At 37.8% G+C, this 15,837-nt stretch overlaps 1 protein-coding gene across 2 annotated transcripts in view; it reads left to right on the plus strand.

Annotated features, from left to right (window-relative positions):
- Positions 1-83: 83 nt before the first annotated feature.
- CBL (Cbl proto-oncogene) overlaps positions 84-15,837 on the plus strand; it is a 109,901-nt gene continuing 94,147 nt past the window's right edge. The window contains exon 1 of one of the 2 annotated variants that reach the window (XM_074215253.1): positions 84-433. In XM_074215253.1, coding sequence (XP_074071354.1) covers positions 239-433 — 195 coding nt within the window. In that variant the 5' untranslated portion in view covers positions 84-238. The remainder of the gene's footprint in view (positions 434-15,837) is intronic. The other variant, XM_074215254.1, reaches the window with a different exon arrangement.

Raw genomic sequence — 15,837 nt, forward strand, 5'->3', positions numbered from 1 at the left:
CGCTCGCCCCGCCTCCGCGCCCCGCCCCCTCGCGCGCCCCGCCCCCTGCCCTCCCCTCGGGGCCAGGCTCCGCCCGGGCCCGGAGAGCCGGTGGCGGCGGCCGGCGGAGGGAGGCCCCGCCTCCGGGCCCCTCCCTCTTCCCTCCCTCCCCCTCCCTTCTTCCTTCCTTCCTTCCTTCCCTCTCTCGGTGCCGGGTTCCCGGGTGGGCTCCCCCCTCCGCCCCGAGCCTCCCGGGGCCATGGCCGGCAACGTGAAGAAGGGCGCCGGGGCCGGGGGCAGCGGCGGCTCCGGGGGCTCGGGCTCGGGCGGCCTGATCGGGCTCATGAAGGACGCCTTCCAGCCTCACCACCACCACCACCACCACCTCAGCCCCCACCCGCCGGGAGCCGTGGACAAGAAGATGGTGGAGAAGTGCTGGAAGCTCATGGACAAGGTGAGGGGGCGCGGGCCGCGGGCGGGGGAGGGGCGGGCCGCGGGCGGGGGCTGCGGAGGCCGGCGCGGCGGGGGGGCCGGGGTGGGGGCGGGGCCGGGGGGGCGCTGAGAGGTGGGCTCCTCCAGCCGCCGGGAGAGGCAATCTCCAGGGAGTGGGTCAGGGAGCCTGGAGAGATGGGGCTGCACCACCGGGTGGTGGGTGGGTGGATGTGTGGGCAGGGGGCGGCCGAAGGAAGGAGGCCGGGGGAAACCCGGGACCTGGAGTCTAGGGGAGCAAGATGTGAAGACGGACTGTGACTTAGACAGACCTGGGCTTAGTTGTTCTAATGCGCCCAGCCTTGGCGAGTTTTGTTTTTGTTTTTCCCCTTGCATTCTGGTAAAGCATATGGTTCCTCTTCTATTCTAATACACTGAGATGAAGGAAATGAAGTGTAAGGTCTTTAGACCAGGGAAGGAACTTTATTCTCATGATATAGCAAATGACTTTTAAGTTTGACTTGAAATTTTTTTAAATTTTTTTTTCTGGGGAATGTTACATACATATGCTGGTATTTATAGACTGAATTGATTTGTGGACGGATTTAACCAGTTTCTGGTCCAGTGCATCATCTCCTGGGAGATGAATTGACGGAGGAAGCTGAGCTGTCTAGCCTAACTTTTCTTCTGGCTCCTTTTGGCTAGTCATCAAACACTTTGGCCTAAGCCTTGCTGCTGTATTAATTTGATTAGCGGTTCAACCCAAGGAAACTTTTTCATTCACAAATGATGAAAAATAATTCATGTACCCTTTCCTGTATTTAGCCACTTTGATGTTTAGTGATCAGATCTTTACTCCTTCTCAAGCATAGTCTTTAATAAGAAAAATAATATAAGTATTCAAGGTACTTGAAACAATGTTAAACCAATGTAGATTATTTAGGGAGAATTTAACACAAAGTGTTATGTTGTGTTCCCCTCTCTGCCCAATATATTTAGTGAATGACTTTGGCAACTTTATGTCTATTTGTAGTCCTTTTAGGAGGGTGAAAGCAAACAACTGGTATAATGTAGATGTGTTATTTCCTCTAGCAATTGTCATAATGTAGACAGTTGGTATTTCCTGTAGTGTAGAAGAGTTTGTGGTGATTCTTTGCATGTCACGTAACTTGGTGCTTTGGTTCCTCATTTATGAAATTCTCACTGTGTTGGTTTGGAAAAGCAACTAATAAGTAATTTTGATGTAGGTGTGATATAAATATTTTAGTAAAACTCTTTGTTATGAAGTGACATCAGTTTCATTATAGTGATTTAAAAATCATTCCACATAGTTTTCAGTGCTGTAATTTTGCTCATCTAAAGAATTGGTATTTTAATTCATGATACATGTATCTGACATGAATCATATGCACAGTGTTCAAAGATGAGTTGCCCTCTCTGTTGCCTGCACAGTATAGCTTATTGGAGATAAAGCTTTAATTTTATTTGTAGTCATTGGGTAATAGTCAATAAAAAGTTAGCTGTTAAAGACCTCTTAAAATTATTTAATTTTCTTGACTTTGAATAATTACTGTTCTTTCAATGTGAAGGGCTTGTAGCTTAAATTTTTATGGGGAAGAGTTGACTTTTTAGTGAAGAAAATTTGAATTTCAAATTAGTTACCTTCATAAGAGAATGGGGTGCAATGATATATAAAATTTTACAAATAGAGACTTCCTCAGAACCATAATGTTCTCTCAGACTTCCTTATTTTCCTGAAAATTCAGATATGCATATTCAGATATGCATATAGCAATTTGCTTCATTTTCAACTGAGAGCTTTATCATAGTATTAATTCTTTTTTTTAAGGTTTTGCAAGGCAAATGGGGTTAAGTGGCTTGCCCAAGGCCACACAGCTAGGTAATTATTAAGTGTCTGAGACTGGATTTGAACCCAGGTACTCCTGACTCCAAGGCAGGTGCTTTATCCACTACGCCACCTAGCGGCCCCCATAGTATTAATTCTTAGAATTTTAGGAGACTGTTTCCACTCTTCTCATTTTTCTAGCGTGGTCAATTATTATTTGACCTATCTACATTCCACAGAACATGTTGTTTGACAGAACTGAAAAAAATACACTTCTTTTTAAAATATGTTGTCCAGTCCCAAGTCCAAATTTGTCTTCCTTATTTTGAGTACACAGGAAAGGGGAAGAGTAAGGGAAAGAAAAATAATAAGTATGTAGTATGTACTAAATTCTAGGCACTGTGCTTAGTACTTGAAAATACTATCTCATTTGATCTCACAACAGTTCTTCAAGGTAGGTGTTTTTATTATCTTCATTTTACAGTTGAGGAAACTGAGGCAAACATTTGCCCAGGATCACACAGGTAGTAAGAGTCTGAGACTGATTTTGAACTTGAGTCTTCTTGACTAGGCTTCTACTCTATCCATTGTGCCACCTTGCTCCTACCCCCTCTCCAAATCTAAAATTAAATAGCAAATCTTTGGGGAAGTGGAGTTTTTCAGTGGCTTGGTTACTGGATAATAGGATTATCAAACAAGGGAGTTTTCTGTTGTTCCAATCCAAATTGCGGTTGAATGAATTCATGTATAGCTTCCTGTTCTCCCCAAAGTCGAAGTTGTTTCTCACTTCTTTTAGGGGAAAGGACTTAATTCTAATAAAGTAGACAATATGAATGTGTTAAGTTGATTTAAGTTCAGAAATAAAAGTCTGCATGCCTAGTTATTTACGATCCTGAGACCGATTGCCACAATGACTTTGGAAGCCCTGGGCTTGGAGCTCCTAGTTACAAATCTCAAATCAGTTATTAAGTATTTACAATGACCTAAACCCTTTTCTTCAAGGAGGTCATATTCTAATGAGGGAGACAACATGAAAATAATTAGGTATATACAGAGTACATAGAGGTTGTCTCAATAGTACCTAGAAAGGCCCTCCTGTAGAAAGTTGGGATTTTAATTGAGCTTTGAAAGAAATGGGTGGGGAAAATCAGGAAGTAGAGATGAATTAGGAAGAACTTTACACAAATGGGAGACAGTCAGTGAGAAGAAATGGAATTGGAGATGAAGAGTCTTGTTGGAAGAACAAGGTCACATAGCTGGATTTTACAGTATGTGGAGATAACTAAAATGTTAGAAGGCTGGAAGGGTAGGAGGGGTCAGGTTATGACCCCTTGACCCTTGAAAGGAGAGACAGTTCAAATACTGCAGCTCTGCCTAGTATAGTTGAAATTTTTTTTGTGATACCCTACAGTACCTCAGAGTCATCAATATTCACTTTACAGTATTGTAAATTTAAATCATGTGATGAGACTGATTGTAAGACATACCATGGGAGTTACTGGTTTTCTCTCTAATAAATCTCTGGTATGAGAGGATTTTTTTAGTTGTTAGATATAAAATAATCACAGTTAATTGAAGGTTCTGGATAGTTGAGTGCCAGTTACTCAAGATTTTATTTAATGTTTCTGCATGGGTTTAATCCAATTTTCAAAAATATTTGGTGTTTTGAAGGTATTATCCTCCTTTGTTCACATCAGCTTCTATAAAGCAGATACTACAAGTAGTATATTTTTCAACAGAAAATCCCAAATTCTGAACTCAGAATTCTTAGATTATCATGTTGATAACCATGAGACTGGTTAACGCAACCTAATTGGAGAAAGATTATTGCTACGAGACTATTGAATTGGCAGTGAGAGAGAGGTTTGGATGTGCTATGTTGTTGCCAACTGGACCACATTTTGCTCAGGGTTGCTAGAGTACCATGGTGCCTTTATGATACAGGAGGGAACTCATATCCACAAGGCCACAGACTCTCTCAGCATCCAGACCTTCACCAGAAATCCTGTTTCCTTTTGATCAAGCTATGAGGTGAATTGGTTCTGGAAAAGACAAGTGAGAAGGATGTCTTTGCATAAGACACTATAATAAACATCAGTGTGCAGAGGCGGCTAGGTGGCATAGTGGATAAAGCACCGGCCCTGGAGTCAGGAGTACCTGGGTTCAAATCCGGTCTCAGACACTTAATAATTACCTAGCTGTGTGGCCTTGGGCAAGCCACTTAACCCTGTTTGTCTTGCAAAAAAAATAAACACCAGTGTGCAAGTCATGTCTCATTTATATGAAGATATGGCCCTCTTCCAATACGAAGGATGAACTTCAAAGTACAGAGTATTAACAGAAGTGCTCACCCTATATTTTAAGGTCAATATTAATTAACCACAATACCTTAACAGGCTCTACAACCAGGGTTTTGAAAACTGACAGCCCTAAATTATGCTTTAGGGTGGTGAGAGTCTTATCGGTTAAGTAATAAATAAGTCATTGAACTTGTTAGAAGGAAGTTACAGTATATTAATTTGCTATTTCTTTTGAGGGATTTTATTCATTTGTTAGACAGATATTTTTCTGAACCCCAAATCTACCTTGCTTTATAAAGTTTGGAGGATTCAGTTGTTAGCTTTGACTTCCTATCTTTCTTCCTTCTTCCTTCCTTGCTTCTTATTTATTGAGTACCTCTTTTATGTGAAGCTTCAATTTAGAATCTGTGGGAGATACAAAATTAAGACATGGTCCTGTCTTCATGGATCTTTATCATTGCCTGGAAAGAAGGAGTGTGCAGTCAATATCTGTGCTATACAAAATAGAATGTGAAAGTGGAATCCAGTCAGTATAAAGTACTGTAATTCAGAGAAGCGAGATCATTTCTGTTTGAGAGGAAGTCTTCACAGGTGTTACTGACTGGAGCAATGATGATGATGATGATGATGATATTTTTCCTTAAAGAAGATTGTGAAATCAGGGAGGTAATGCCATTAAAAGAACATGAATTGGATTTAAGTGAGAGGGTGCTGTGCAAAGTCACTAGCCTCACTTTCTCTTCTCGAGCCATCTGGCTTCAGTGGCCAGATATGAATGAGAATAACTGGAAATAGCTCTGGATATGAGACAATCAGGGTAATGACTTGTCCAAGGTCATACAGCTAGACATTGGAATAGCAGGCAGTTAATGCAGTAGAAAGTTTGTTGGATGTGAAGTCAGAGAACTCCCATCTGCCATATACTGGGTGACCTTCAGTAAGTCATTTTCTCTTATTAGGTTTGACTTTACTCATTTATAAAATAAAAGAGGTTAGCTCAGCCCCCCCCCCCACTCAAATACAATTCATTGTCATGGCATCACCTCCCTTCTTCCAGAATGAAGGACAAATATTACGATTAGGGCAAGAGGTAATGAACTATAGTGATAGATGTGTTTAGAGAGAAGGAGATGGTTGCAATGTGAAAGTATAATGGACAAGATTTGACAACTGATGGAGTTTGTGGGGTGGGAAGGATGGGTCATGGATGACTCTGAAGTGGTGAACCTGAGTGATGGAAAGATGGTAGAATCTTCCACAGAAATAGGGAAGTTCAGAAAAGAGATGGATTTTAAGGGGAAAGTTACTGAGTTCTGTTTTAGACATGTTGAGTTTGAGATGCCTAGAGTAAATCTAGTTGGAAAAATATAGTAGGTCATTGGTGATATGTGATTAGAGCTCAGCAAAGACTAGGGCTGGATCTATGCATTATAAAAATATAAATAGATCAGGAAGAGGAAAGTGAGAGATGAAAGCACATTTTCCCAATAAAATTTTATTTAGAGGGAAACATTTTTTGAGAACTAAATAAAAATAATACTTAATAGATTTGATGTTTTAATATTTATTAACAGCCTTTGCATATTCTTCATTAATAGATAAGAGAACTTGGTTTAGGAATTCATGTATATTAATGATAGTGATTTGTGAGGAAAGTAGGGGTAGTTACCTAATAGTAATCGAAGCATTTTCAGTAAAACTCTTTTTTGAATATTTTTATTTTCAGTGTTTATTTAAGGAATCACATTCTTCAAACTATCATATGATATAAAAAATTTATTAAATCAGCCTGTAGGGATTAGTATTGTCATTTAATATTGGGTGGAGTTTCTGAAGTATTAATACTACTCTCACTAGAATCAGTGCATTCTTAGTTTCTAAAGCACTGTCCCTAATGAGATTATTTTTGTTGCATTTAAAGCTTGGTAGACTGACCCATGTTGGAGTTTTGGGGAAAAAGAATTACAGCACAACCATTGTGAAAGATTTCTAGGATGATCACATTTTGTTTTGGGTTAACCAGGAGCATTGGAGGCTATATTCAGGTTTGGTTCCATAAAATTTCTTCCCTCCATCTTTTCAGAAATGAAAGGGGGTGGCGGCTAGGTGGTGCAGTGGATAGAGCACTGGCCCTGGAGTCAAGAGTCCTTGATTTCAAATCCGGCCAGCCTTAGACACTTAAGAATTACCTAGCTGTGTGGCCTTGGGCAAGCCACTTAACCCTATTTGCCTTGCAAAAAAAAACCCTAAAAAAAAAAAAGAAATGAAAGGGAAGGAAGGCCAGGAAAGTAGCTAAAGTAGCTGTGGTTTTTATTGATCTCTTGCTGTGCTTGAAAGTTAACATTTCCCAAAGGCATGAATGTTTCTCTTAGAAGAAAGCTATAGGTCAGTCACTCATACATACTAATAACTTTGGTGTTATCCTTGACTCCTCACTTGTACTCACCCCCTACATATTCAATTTATTTTTCATTTTTTTTTTAGGCTTTGTTTTGTTTTTGTTTTTTGCAAGGCAGTGGGGGTTAAGTGGCTTGCCCAAGGCCACACAGCTAGGTAATTCTTAAGTGTCTGAAGCCGGATTTGAACTCAGGTACTTCTGACTTCAGGGCCCGTGCTCTATCCACTGCGCCACCTAGCTGCCCCCTCATATTCAATTTATTGCCAAGTCTTGTTAATACTTTTATACCATATCTCCTATGCATCCTTGTGTCTCCATTCATATAGTCACCACTCTGGTTCAGCACCTCAGTAGCTCATGCCTCTTTGTTAGATTGGTTAGGTCTCTTTGATACAAGTTTTTCCCCATTCCTGTCCATCCTTACAAAGTGATCTTTTTTTTAAAAATTTATTTATTTAAGGCAATGGGGCCAAGTGATTTGCTCAAGATCACTCACAGAGTGATCTCACCAAAACATAGGTCTGATCATATCACTTCCACTTCAATTCACTCATTTACCTCCAGGATCAAATAGAAAATCTAATGGTTTTTAAAGCTACGCACAAACTTACTTCTTCCTACCTTTCCTGTCTCTTGATATCCTAACTCCCCTCCTCTTTCTTTATATTCAGCAATCCCTTCAATCTTTCTTCATACTGTTCAGTAGCTGCCCTCATGTATGAAATGCTCTCCCTCTTCCCCACCTTCTTTCCTGGTCTCTTCTCCCTTTTCCCCAGTACCTTCCCTCTGAGATGATTTTCCATTTACACTGTATATTGTATCTTACATAGACAGAGTTGATTGCATATTGTCTTTCTGTATATTGTTAGTTATTTGAGGGCGAGGATTATGTTTTGTTTTGTGCTTTTTTTTGCAAGGCAATGGGGTTAAGTGGCTTGCCCAAGGCCACACAGCTAGGTAATTTTTAAATGTCTGAGGACGAATTTGAACTCAGGTCCTCCTGACTCTAGGACTGGTGCTCTATCCACTGCGCCACTTAGCCTCCCAAGGATTATGTTTTTGCCATTCTTTTTGTCTCAGGTGCTTTTAACCCAGTGCCTGAAATATAGTCAATGCTTGTTGCCTGACTAGTTCTGCCTTGTAAGTTTGGAAAAGATATTAAGATTGACCTAGTAGAGTTGACAGTGTCAGGAATTAGGCTTCTCACCTACCTGCTGCCATTTCCTAAGTTCTTGGAATCTATGAAGAACTACTTAAATGAGGCTCACTCCTCCATCAATCTCTTCCATTTATCTGTTTATCCCAGTTACCTATTAGAGTGGCACACTAGGACCCTGCACTAACACACACACACATGCACACGCATACACACACGCACACGCATGCACGCGCACGCAATATTTATCAACTGTTTTGTATTTGTGTTGTCTTCTCACATATTTTTATTTGTATCCCCAGTGCTTAGCACAATGCCTTGCATATAGAAGTCATTTAATTATTGTTTATTATTATTTTATTGTAAGAATCACTTCCCCTGAGGCTTTATTCCTATGGCTCAATGTGGTATGAAAGTTACTCTAGGCTCTGTGGCTTAGAACAGTGCCAATAAAATATAATCTTTGTCAGACCTTCTAATAACTTAAAATCTTTCTGGTATGGGCATGGTGATACAATTTGCCCAAGAACCAACCTAATAAAATTTGGAGAGATTCATTGCCAAGTTTACAAGAGGGTGGTAAATTTTTCTGCCGGAGCAACTTTTAAAGACCATCTACTGAGCTATAGTATAGCTACTTTCTGTATCAATTGAGGAATTATCCATACTGACTATATCCCCAACCTTTGAAGTAAATCTGGCTATTGTACTGGGATGCAAAGATAAAAAAATGATATAGTCTCTATCCTCAAAGATTTTATATTCTATTAGAAGAGAGAGGATATGGCACACATACACAATCAATACCAAAGGTAGGTATAATGTGTTATATCAAAATGTCATATGTTATACTAAAAAAGTACTATAGTTTTGAAGAGTGAGGGATTAATTTTACTTAGGGGGTTTTATAAAGGAAGAAGTAGCACCTGATGAAGAGAAATAAGAATTTCAATAGAGAGGAAAAGGGGAATGGATTCTAGGTATAGAAAATAGGAATTCATGGAGGAAGTTGGGAGATGAGATAACAAGATGGTATCCAGGGACAATTAATAGTTTATTTTAACTGAAGCCAGAACTGCAAGGGGAATAATATAAGATTGGTGAGGCAGGTTTTGATGATTTTTAAAATGCCAGGATAAGACAACCTACCTTGTTCTATAGGAAAGTTTTGTATTCACTTCAACAATTCTTACTAAAACCTACTCTGTGTAAGACTCATTGCTAGGGGGTGGAGCCAAGATGGTGGCGAGAAGGCAGCATTCCCCGAAAACTCTGACCCCCCAAACCCCAACAAAACAAACAAATGAGGGCTCTAGCCAAAATGTAGAGGGGCAGAACCCACAGAAAAATTGAATGATACATTTTCCCAGTCCAAGATAACTTAGAACCTCCACAGGAAAGGTGTGCCTCACCAAGACCTGGGGTGGGAAAAAAAAGCCACTACTCAGCCCAGTCCAGCTCAGCAAAGCCCAGTCCAGCCCAGAGATCACCAGCTACAGCTTGAAGGGGTGGGGAGAGAACTCTGTTGTACCTGGGTGCGTGTGGAGTGAGGAGCACCGACCACAGAACCTGCAGCGAAAATCGGGAGAAGTCATCCTGCACCCCCAGAGAAGGTAAGGGAAGTCTGCAGAGATCTCTCTGCTCTTCCTGGGGCAGGACTTTGCTGTTTGCCTACACTCAGACTCTGGGTGCAGTTTGGGCTTCCTTACTAAGATAGCTGGATTCTGCCTTATAGCCTCAGGGCAGAGGACAGTTCTGTGGTCATCTACATATCAAAGCACGGGCTAGAGAGCTTAAGACCTTGGAAGAATAAAGGTCCCAGTGAGGTGTCCCTCCCCCCAAAAAAACCCCAAAGCCTTGGAAGTGCTGTAAATTAACCTTGGGCTGAGGAAATGAGTAAACAGAAAAAGAAGGATCTGTCCATAGATAATTGCTTCAGTCTTATGGAAGATCAAAACACATACTCTGATGATGACAAAATCGAAGCTTCTGTATCCAAAACCTCCAAGAGAAATAGAAAATGAGTTCAGACTGTGGATGAGCTCAGAAAAGCAATTCAGGGAGGTGGAGGAAAAATTGGGAGGAGAAATGAGAGCAATGCAGAAAAATCATGAAAACCAAATCCAAAGCTTGGTGAAAGAAATACAAAGAAAATACTGAAGAAAATAATATGTTAAAAACCAGTTTAGGCCTAATGGAAAAAGCAAAACAAAAGGCAAATGAGGAGAAAAATGCCTTAAAAAGCAGAATTGGCCAGCTGGAAAAGGAGATAAAAAAGCTCTCTGAAGAAAGTAACTCCTTCAAATGCAAAATGAAACTAAAGGGAGCTGATGACTTTGCAAGAAATCAGGAAGAACTAAAACTCTTCCAAAAAAGCCAAAAATTAGAAGAAAATGTGAAATATCTCATTGGAAAAGACTCATTGCTAGGCAATTGCTTGGTAATACAGACAAAAATGATAGTTTTTAATCCAAAGGAGTTTACATTCCATACGACTTGTATCTCTGGAACAAGGATTCTTTTTTTGTTGTCATTGTTGCTACCTTTTGTTTTTCACATTACCAGAATTTTACCCAAATTTTCCTCTTCTCTCTCCAAGAGAGAATTCCTATATGATAAATAACTTAAAGAAGAAAAAATCAGCAAGAGCAATGAAAAAGTTTTTTTAAAATATGCAATGGACCACACCTGGGGGAGTTTCTGTATTTAAAAATTAGATTGGAGTGTCTTATTTCTCTTGCTTATTCTTTATAATTTTTCAGTATTAACTTTTGCTGGTTTGTGATTCTTTCCTTTTACATTCTCTGTAAATGTATAGTCTACAGCAAATTGTACAGATGTTTCTGTACTTCTTATCATATTTGCTTTCATCAAATTTCCTTATTTTCTATGATTATTCTACTCTGCATCAGCCGAGTGGAATAAGACTGGAAGGTAGGATGTGAATTCCACATCTGTATGAGCATCAGCTCATATAGATCTTTCCATGTTTCTTTGTATATGTCGCATTCATAATTTCTTCTAGCATAGTAAAATTCCATTACATTTATGTATCACAGTTCACTTAAAACCATTACTCACTTTTTATTTTTAGTTCTTGTTTGTCATAAGCAATGTTGGTATTTTAGTTTATATAGGGAGTTTCTAATCAACAATTTCCTTGGGGCATAAGGGATAAGCCTAGGAGTTGAATCTGTGGGTCAAAGGGTTCATTTTAATTACTTTATTTAAATAATGCTAAATTTTTTTCAAAATGGTCTTGAAAATTTTTTTAAAATTTCATGGTTTTTTTTTTATCATGTACCTCTTTGGTAGTCTGGTGAAACTTGTGAAACCCTTCTCAGGATAATTTTTTTTTTTATTGCTCATAAAGGAAATGCTAATTTTTAATTAGAGAGTAATGAAAATAAGCATGCAGTTTTTTCTCCTTCAGTAAAAAAAATAAATGTAGTGTCTTTGTTAAATGTTGTATCTTTTTTTTAAAATGTATCTTTACAAAGTTCATACTGTACTTCAAGAAATTTTTAATTTTAGATAGCATTTACAACCGGGCAAATCAGAAAAGACTTCATGTAGAAGTCTGTGCCTGAACTATATTGTGAAAGAAACTAGGGATTCTACAAATCTTAGAGGGAGTGTACTCAGATGTGGGGAAGAAGTTGTACAAAGGCACAAAGAAGGGAAATGTAATGTCTTGTAAAGGCTAATTATATTGTAATGGAGAGATCAAGAAGAGAGGAATAATATGAAATAAGACTGTAAGCTAAAGTGGGAACAAGACTGGAGGGTTTTTATATGGCAGACTGAAGGTTTTATTTATCTTGTAGATAATAGTATGGGTTTTTTTTTTGTTTTTTTGGGATTTTGCAAGGCAAATGGGGGTTAAATGGCTTTCCCAAGGCCACTCAGCTAGGTAAATTATTAAGTGTCTGAGACCAGATTTGAACCCAGGTACTCCTGACTCTAGGGCTGGTGCTTTATCCACTGTGCCACCTAGCTGCCCCTATATAATAGTATGGTTTTAAGTAGGAGAATGACATGGTCAGATGCATATTTTAGTTATATTAATTTAGCAGCTGTGAAAAAGAGGAAATGGAGAGAAGTCAAAATGATAGTCCAGAGACCAGTTAGGAGGCTGTTGCAATGTTCCAGGTTAGAGGCAGTGAGGACTGCAACTAGGTTAGAAGTTGTGTAAATAGAGAGTAAGAGTTAGATAGAATAGTATAGTATAGTAGTTAAAATCAGTATGACAAAAAAATTGATTAGATATAATCTGTAAGTGACATAAATGCCAATTTTAACTTAGAATGACCTCTAGATACCTGGTCCAAATTTTCTCCCTTCTCTCAAAATCATCAGCATAAATTTCATCAAACCAAGAACAATCACTCATATTTAAAAATCTTTCAAAATTACCTCCCTCAAATAAAAGCATAATACATATTTAAACCATTAGCATTTGTGTCACTTCCAATTTATAGCAAATATTGCATGTTTATATTTATGGAATGATCATGGTGTTCGGGATGGTAGGATTAGATCGACTACAAAGTCGATCATTTCATTCTAGTTATTATCTAATTGCATATTTAAGAACTTGCTTGGATGCGTTATGCTGTTTTGAAATTGTTATTAATTTTTTAATGAATTAGTTGATTATTCTTTTAAGAGAGTTGTGCTGGACTGTGTGCTTAAGGTGTGATTGTGCAAAATGCCTGGGTCAGGGGAGATGGCATATCTAACCAAAAATTTAAATGAAATCAACCCTCATCTCTCCGTATATTTTCTAGCCAACTGAAAAATGTTTGAGAATATTTTAGTTGAGGGCAGCTTGGTGGCTTAGTGAATAGAGCACAGGCCCTGGAATCAGGAGGACCTGGGTTCAAATGTGATCTCAGACTTTTACCTAGCTGTGTGACCTCGGACAAGTCACTTAACTCCATTGCCTTGCAAAACCCCAAAAAAATACTTTAGTTGCTCTGGAGTTTGCCATATTTTTATGTATGTCAGATTGAGTATATAGCATTGAAAACAATGTTGAATGTATTTTCTTCTGCAAGTTGATGTGATAATCAAAAGAAAATTGGTGTGCAACCCCTAAAGGGCAGGGTGTTTTTAAAAATACTATTCGAGAAATCTGATTTAGTAATTTTAGTTCAAACCCCTAAATAGAATTTTGATAAATGGGTAAAGGAGAACAGTAATTAGGGTAAAAAGCTTTTCATGTGTCAATTTGAGAAGCTAAATTTCATTTAAAAAATTTTATGGGGAGATTTTTAATTGTTCCATCCTAATATAAATGGCAGATTGTTTTAGTTAACAAGTTGTTAAATCAATTGATTTTTATAGTCATTAAGGTGCATGGAATTTTCATTGTTTTATCCATATATTAATATATTGAAGGTTTTTTCTTTTCTTTTACATTATATTTATTTCCTGACAAATAGAATTTTTAAACAACTTGGTTGATTTATATTCTGAATAAATTAAATAATAATAGGGAATTGATATCAAAAGTAAGAAAATATGGTGCAACTTCTACTAATTCTACTTATTCCATTTAAGAATGTGAAACTTTAGAGGGTAAATACTTAACTGGAAATATAAAAAAAGATTTTAAAAATGCCTGGTTTTAAGGAAGCAGTAATCATATAAAGTATTTCCTGTTTTTCTAGACTACACTAAAAGTGCAAAGTTTTTAGTGCAGAAATTATTAGGATTTAATAACCAAAAACTGAACCCTTTATCCTTCTGTTGGCATTCTATCGATAGTTTTATTCTTAATTACTATGATCATACAAATTTCCATTTAAAAAAAAAATCTACTTAGCACTTCACTGGACAGAAGAAAATTGTAAACTAGGGAGTAGCTATATAGAGCAGTGCCTGATCTGAGATCAGGAAGACCTGAATTCACATCAGATCTCAGAGTGTAACTGTTTGACCCTGTTACTTAAACCTGTCTGCTTCAGTTTCCTCATCTGTAAAATAAGCTGAAGAAGGAAATGGCAAACACTCCATTGTTTTTAATTAAGAAAATCCCAGGAACAATTGGACTTGGCTGAAAAAACTACCAAACAAAAACAGAGGCAATGAGAGACCTGTTGTGAAATGTCTTATATAGCCACTTGACTAGGGCTCTCAATGGTTTCCCAGACTATGCACTTCTCTTTTTGACAATGTTGAGAAAGATATTTTGAGTTTATAAGAAGTAAGGCAGCCATTTTTGTTAGTGTAAAGATAATGAAAATAAAAAAGTTTGCTAACTTGAAGACAAACTTGGTTAGAAGCAGTTTATTTTTCAGTTATTTCCTTAACATTGGAGTGTTTTTTCTTTTTTAAAATTAATTTATTTATTTTTCCAACTACGTGTAAAGAAAATTTTCAACAAATTGCCTTTTTTTTTTTTGTAAGGTTGTGAATTCCACATTTTCTCCCTCTTTCCTTTCCCTCGAAAGAGAAAGTTTTTATATATAAAAAACTATATAAAAGCATGTTTAGAAATTAATCATATTATGAAAGAAGAATCAGAACAGAAAGGCAAAAAATCACGAGAGGAAAAACCATGAAACATTTTAAAAATTGAAAATAGTATGATTTGGTCTGCATTCAGACTTCAGAGTTCTTTCTCTAGATGTGGATCTATCATAAATCCTTTAGAATTGTCTTTGATTATTGTGCTGCTGAGGAGAGCAAGTCCATCATAAGTGATCATCATACAATGTGGCTCCTAATGTGTATAATATTCTTCTGGTTTTGCTCACTTTGAAGAACTTTTTCATTAAGCCTGAAATAGTTGGACTCCCTATTTTCTTGGCAGCTCATTAAGCCTGCTTATTTAAATTCATTGTAGACTAAAGGCAGGTTGCTCTAGATTCTAAAGCTCTGTTAACTATTGACTTGAAATAGTCACAGAGAACTTTTTGTAGGGAAACTTTTCCAGCTTATTAAAACTTTGAGGATGTGTCCTCTTTTTTTCCCTACAAATGACCTCAAATTTTAGCATATTGTTTTTCAGGGGACAACAGGCTTGAATTCTTCTTATAACTGATGTTGTATAACTAGTAGTTATTTGGCTGAGGGCATGTAGTGTATATGTTCATTTAAGGAGTTAGCATAGTACTGACAGCTTCTTAGAGAGAGTGGGAGGATTACTTCTCTCTGGCTTATGTATAAGTAAAGATACTCTTTTTTTTTAGGACTGCTTGGTTAGCCTGGAACCTGAAAGGGAGAGGTTTAACAGCTGCAGTGGACAGACATTTTTTTTTTTTTTTTTTTTTTTTACTTTCTCTGTGTTGTTTGCTGCAGTTTTTCTTGACAGGAAACTGAACCTCATGTTTTTTTTTTTTTTTATTCAGCTACTAAATGGGTTACCTAAAGTAAGAGGGAACCAAATATTACTAATAAAGTAGTTGTGGCTATTTCCAGGAAAAAGGGGGACAATTTCTACTGTATTTATAAGCAACTAAAGGATAAAGCATAGCTACTCACCCCTTTGCAGAAACTAGTCTTAGCTGCATAGCAGTAGCCATCTGGTAGAATATGGAGTTTTATAATATTAGAATTGTAAGGTACCTATTTGGTCCACGCCAGTTCCTTTCATTTTACATGTGAGAAAACAGGTCCAGAGGGAGAGTAAGGTATTTCACTTAATATCATATAGCTTGTTTATTGGCAGGTTGGCTCTAGAGATCTTGGCCTTAGACCAATATCTCTTATATCTTTTTAA

The sequence above is a fragment of the Macrotis lagotis genome, chromosome 1, assembly GCF_037893015.1.
Source record: "Macrotis lagotis isolate mMagLag1 chromosome 1, bilby.v1.9.chrom.fasta, whole genome shotgun sequence".
Taxonomy (NCBI): Eukaryota; Metazoa; Chordata; class Mammalia; order Peramelemorphia; family Peramelidae; genus Macrotis; species Macrotis lagotis.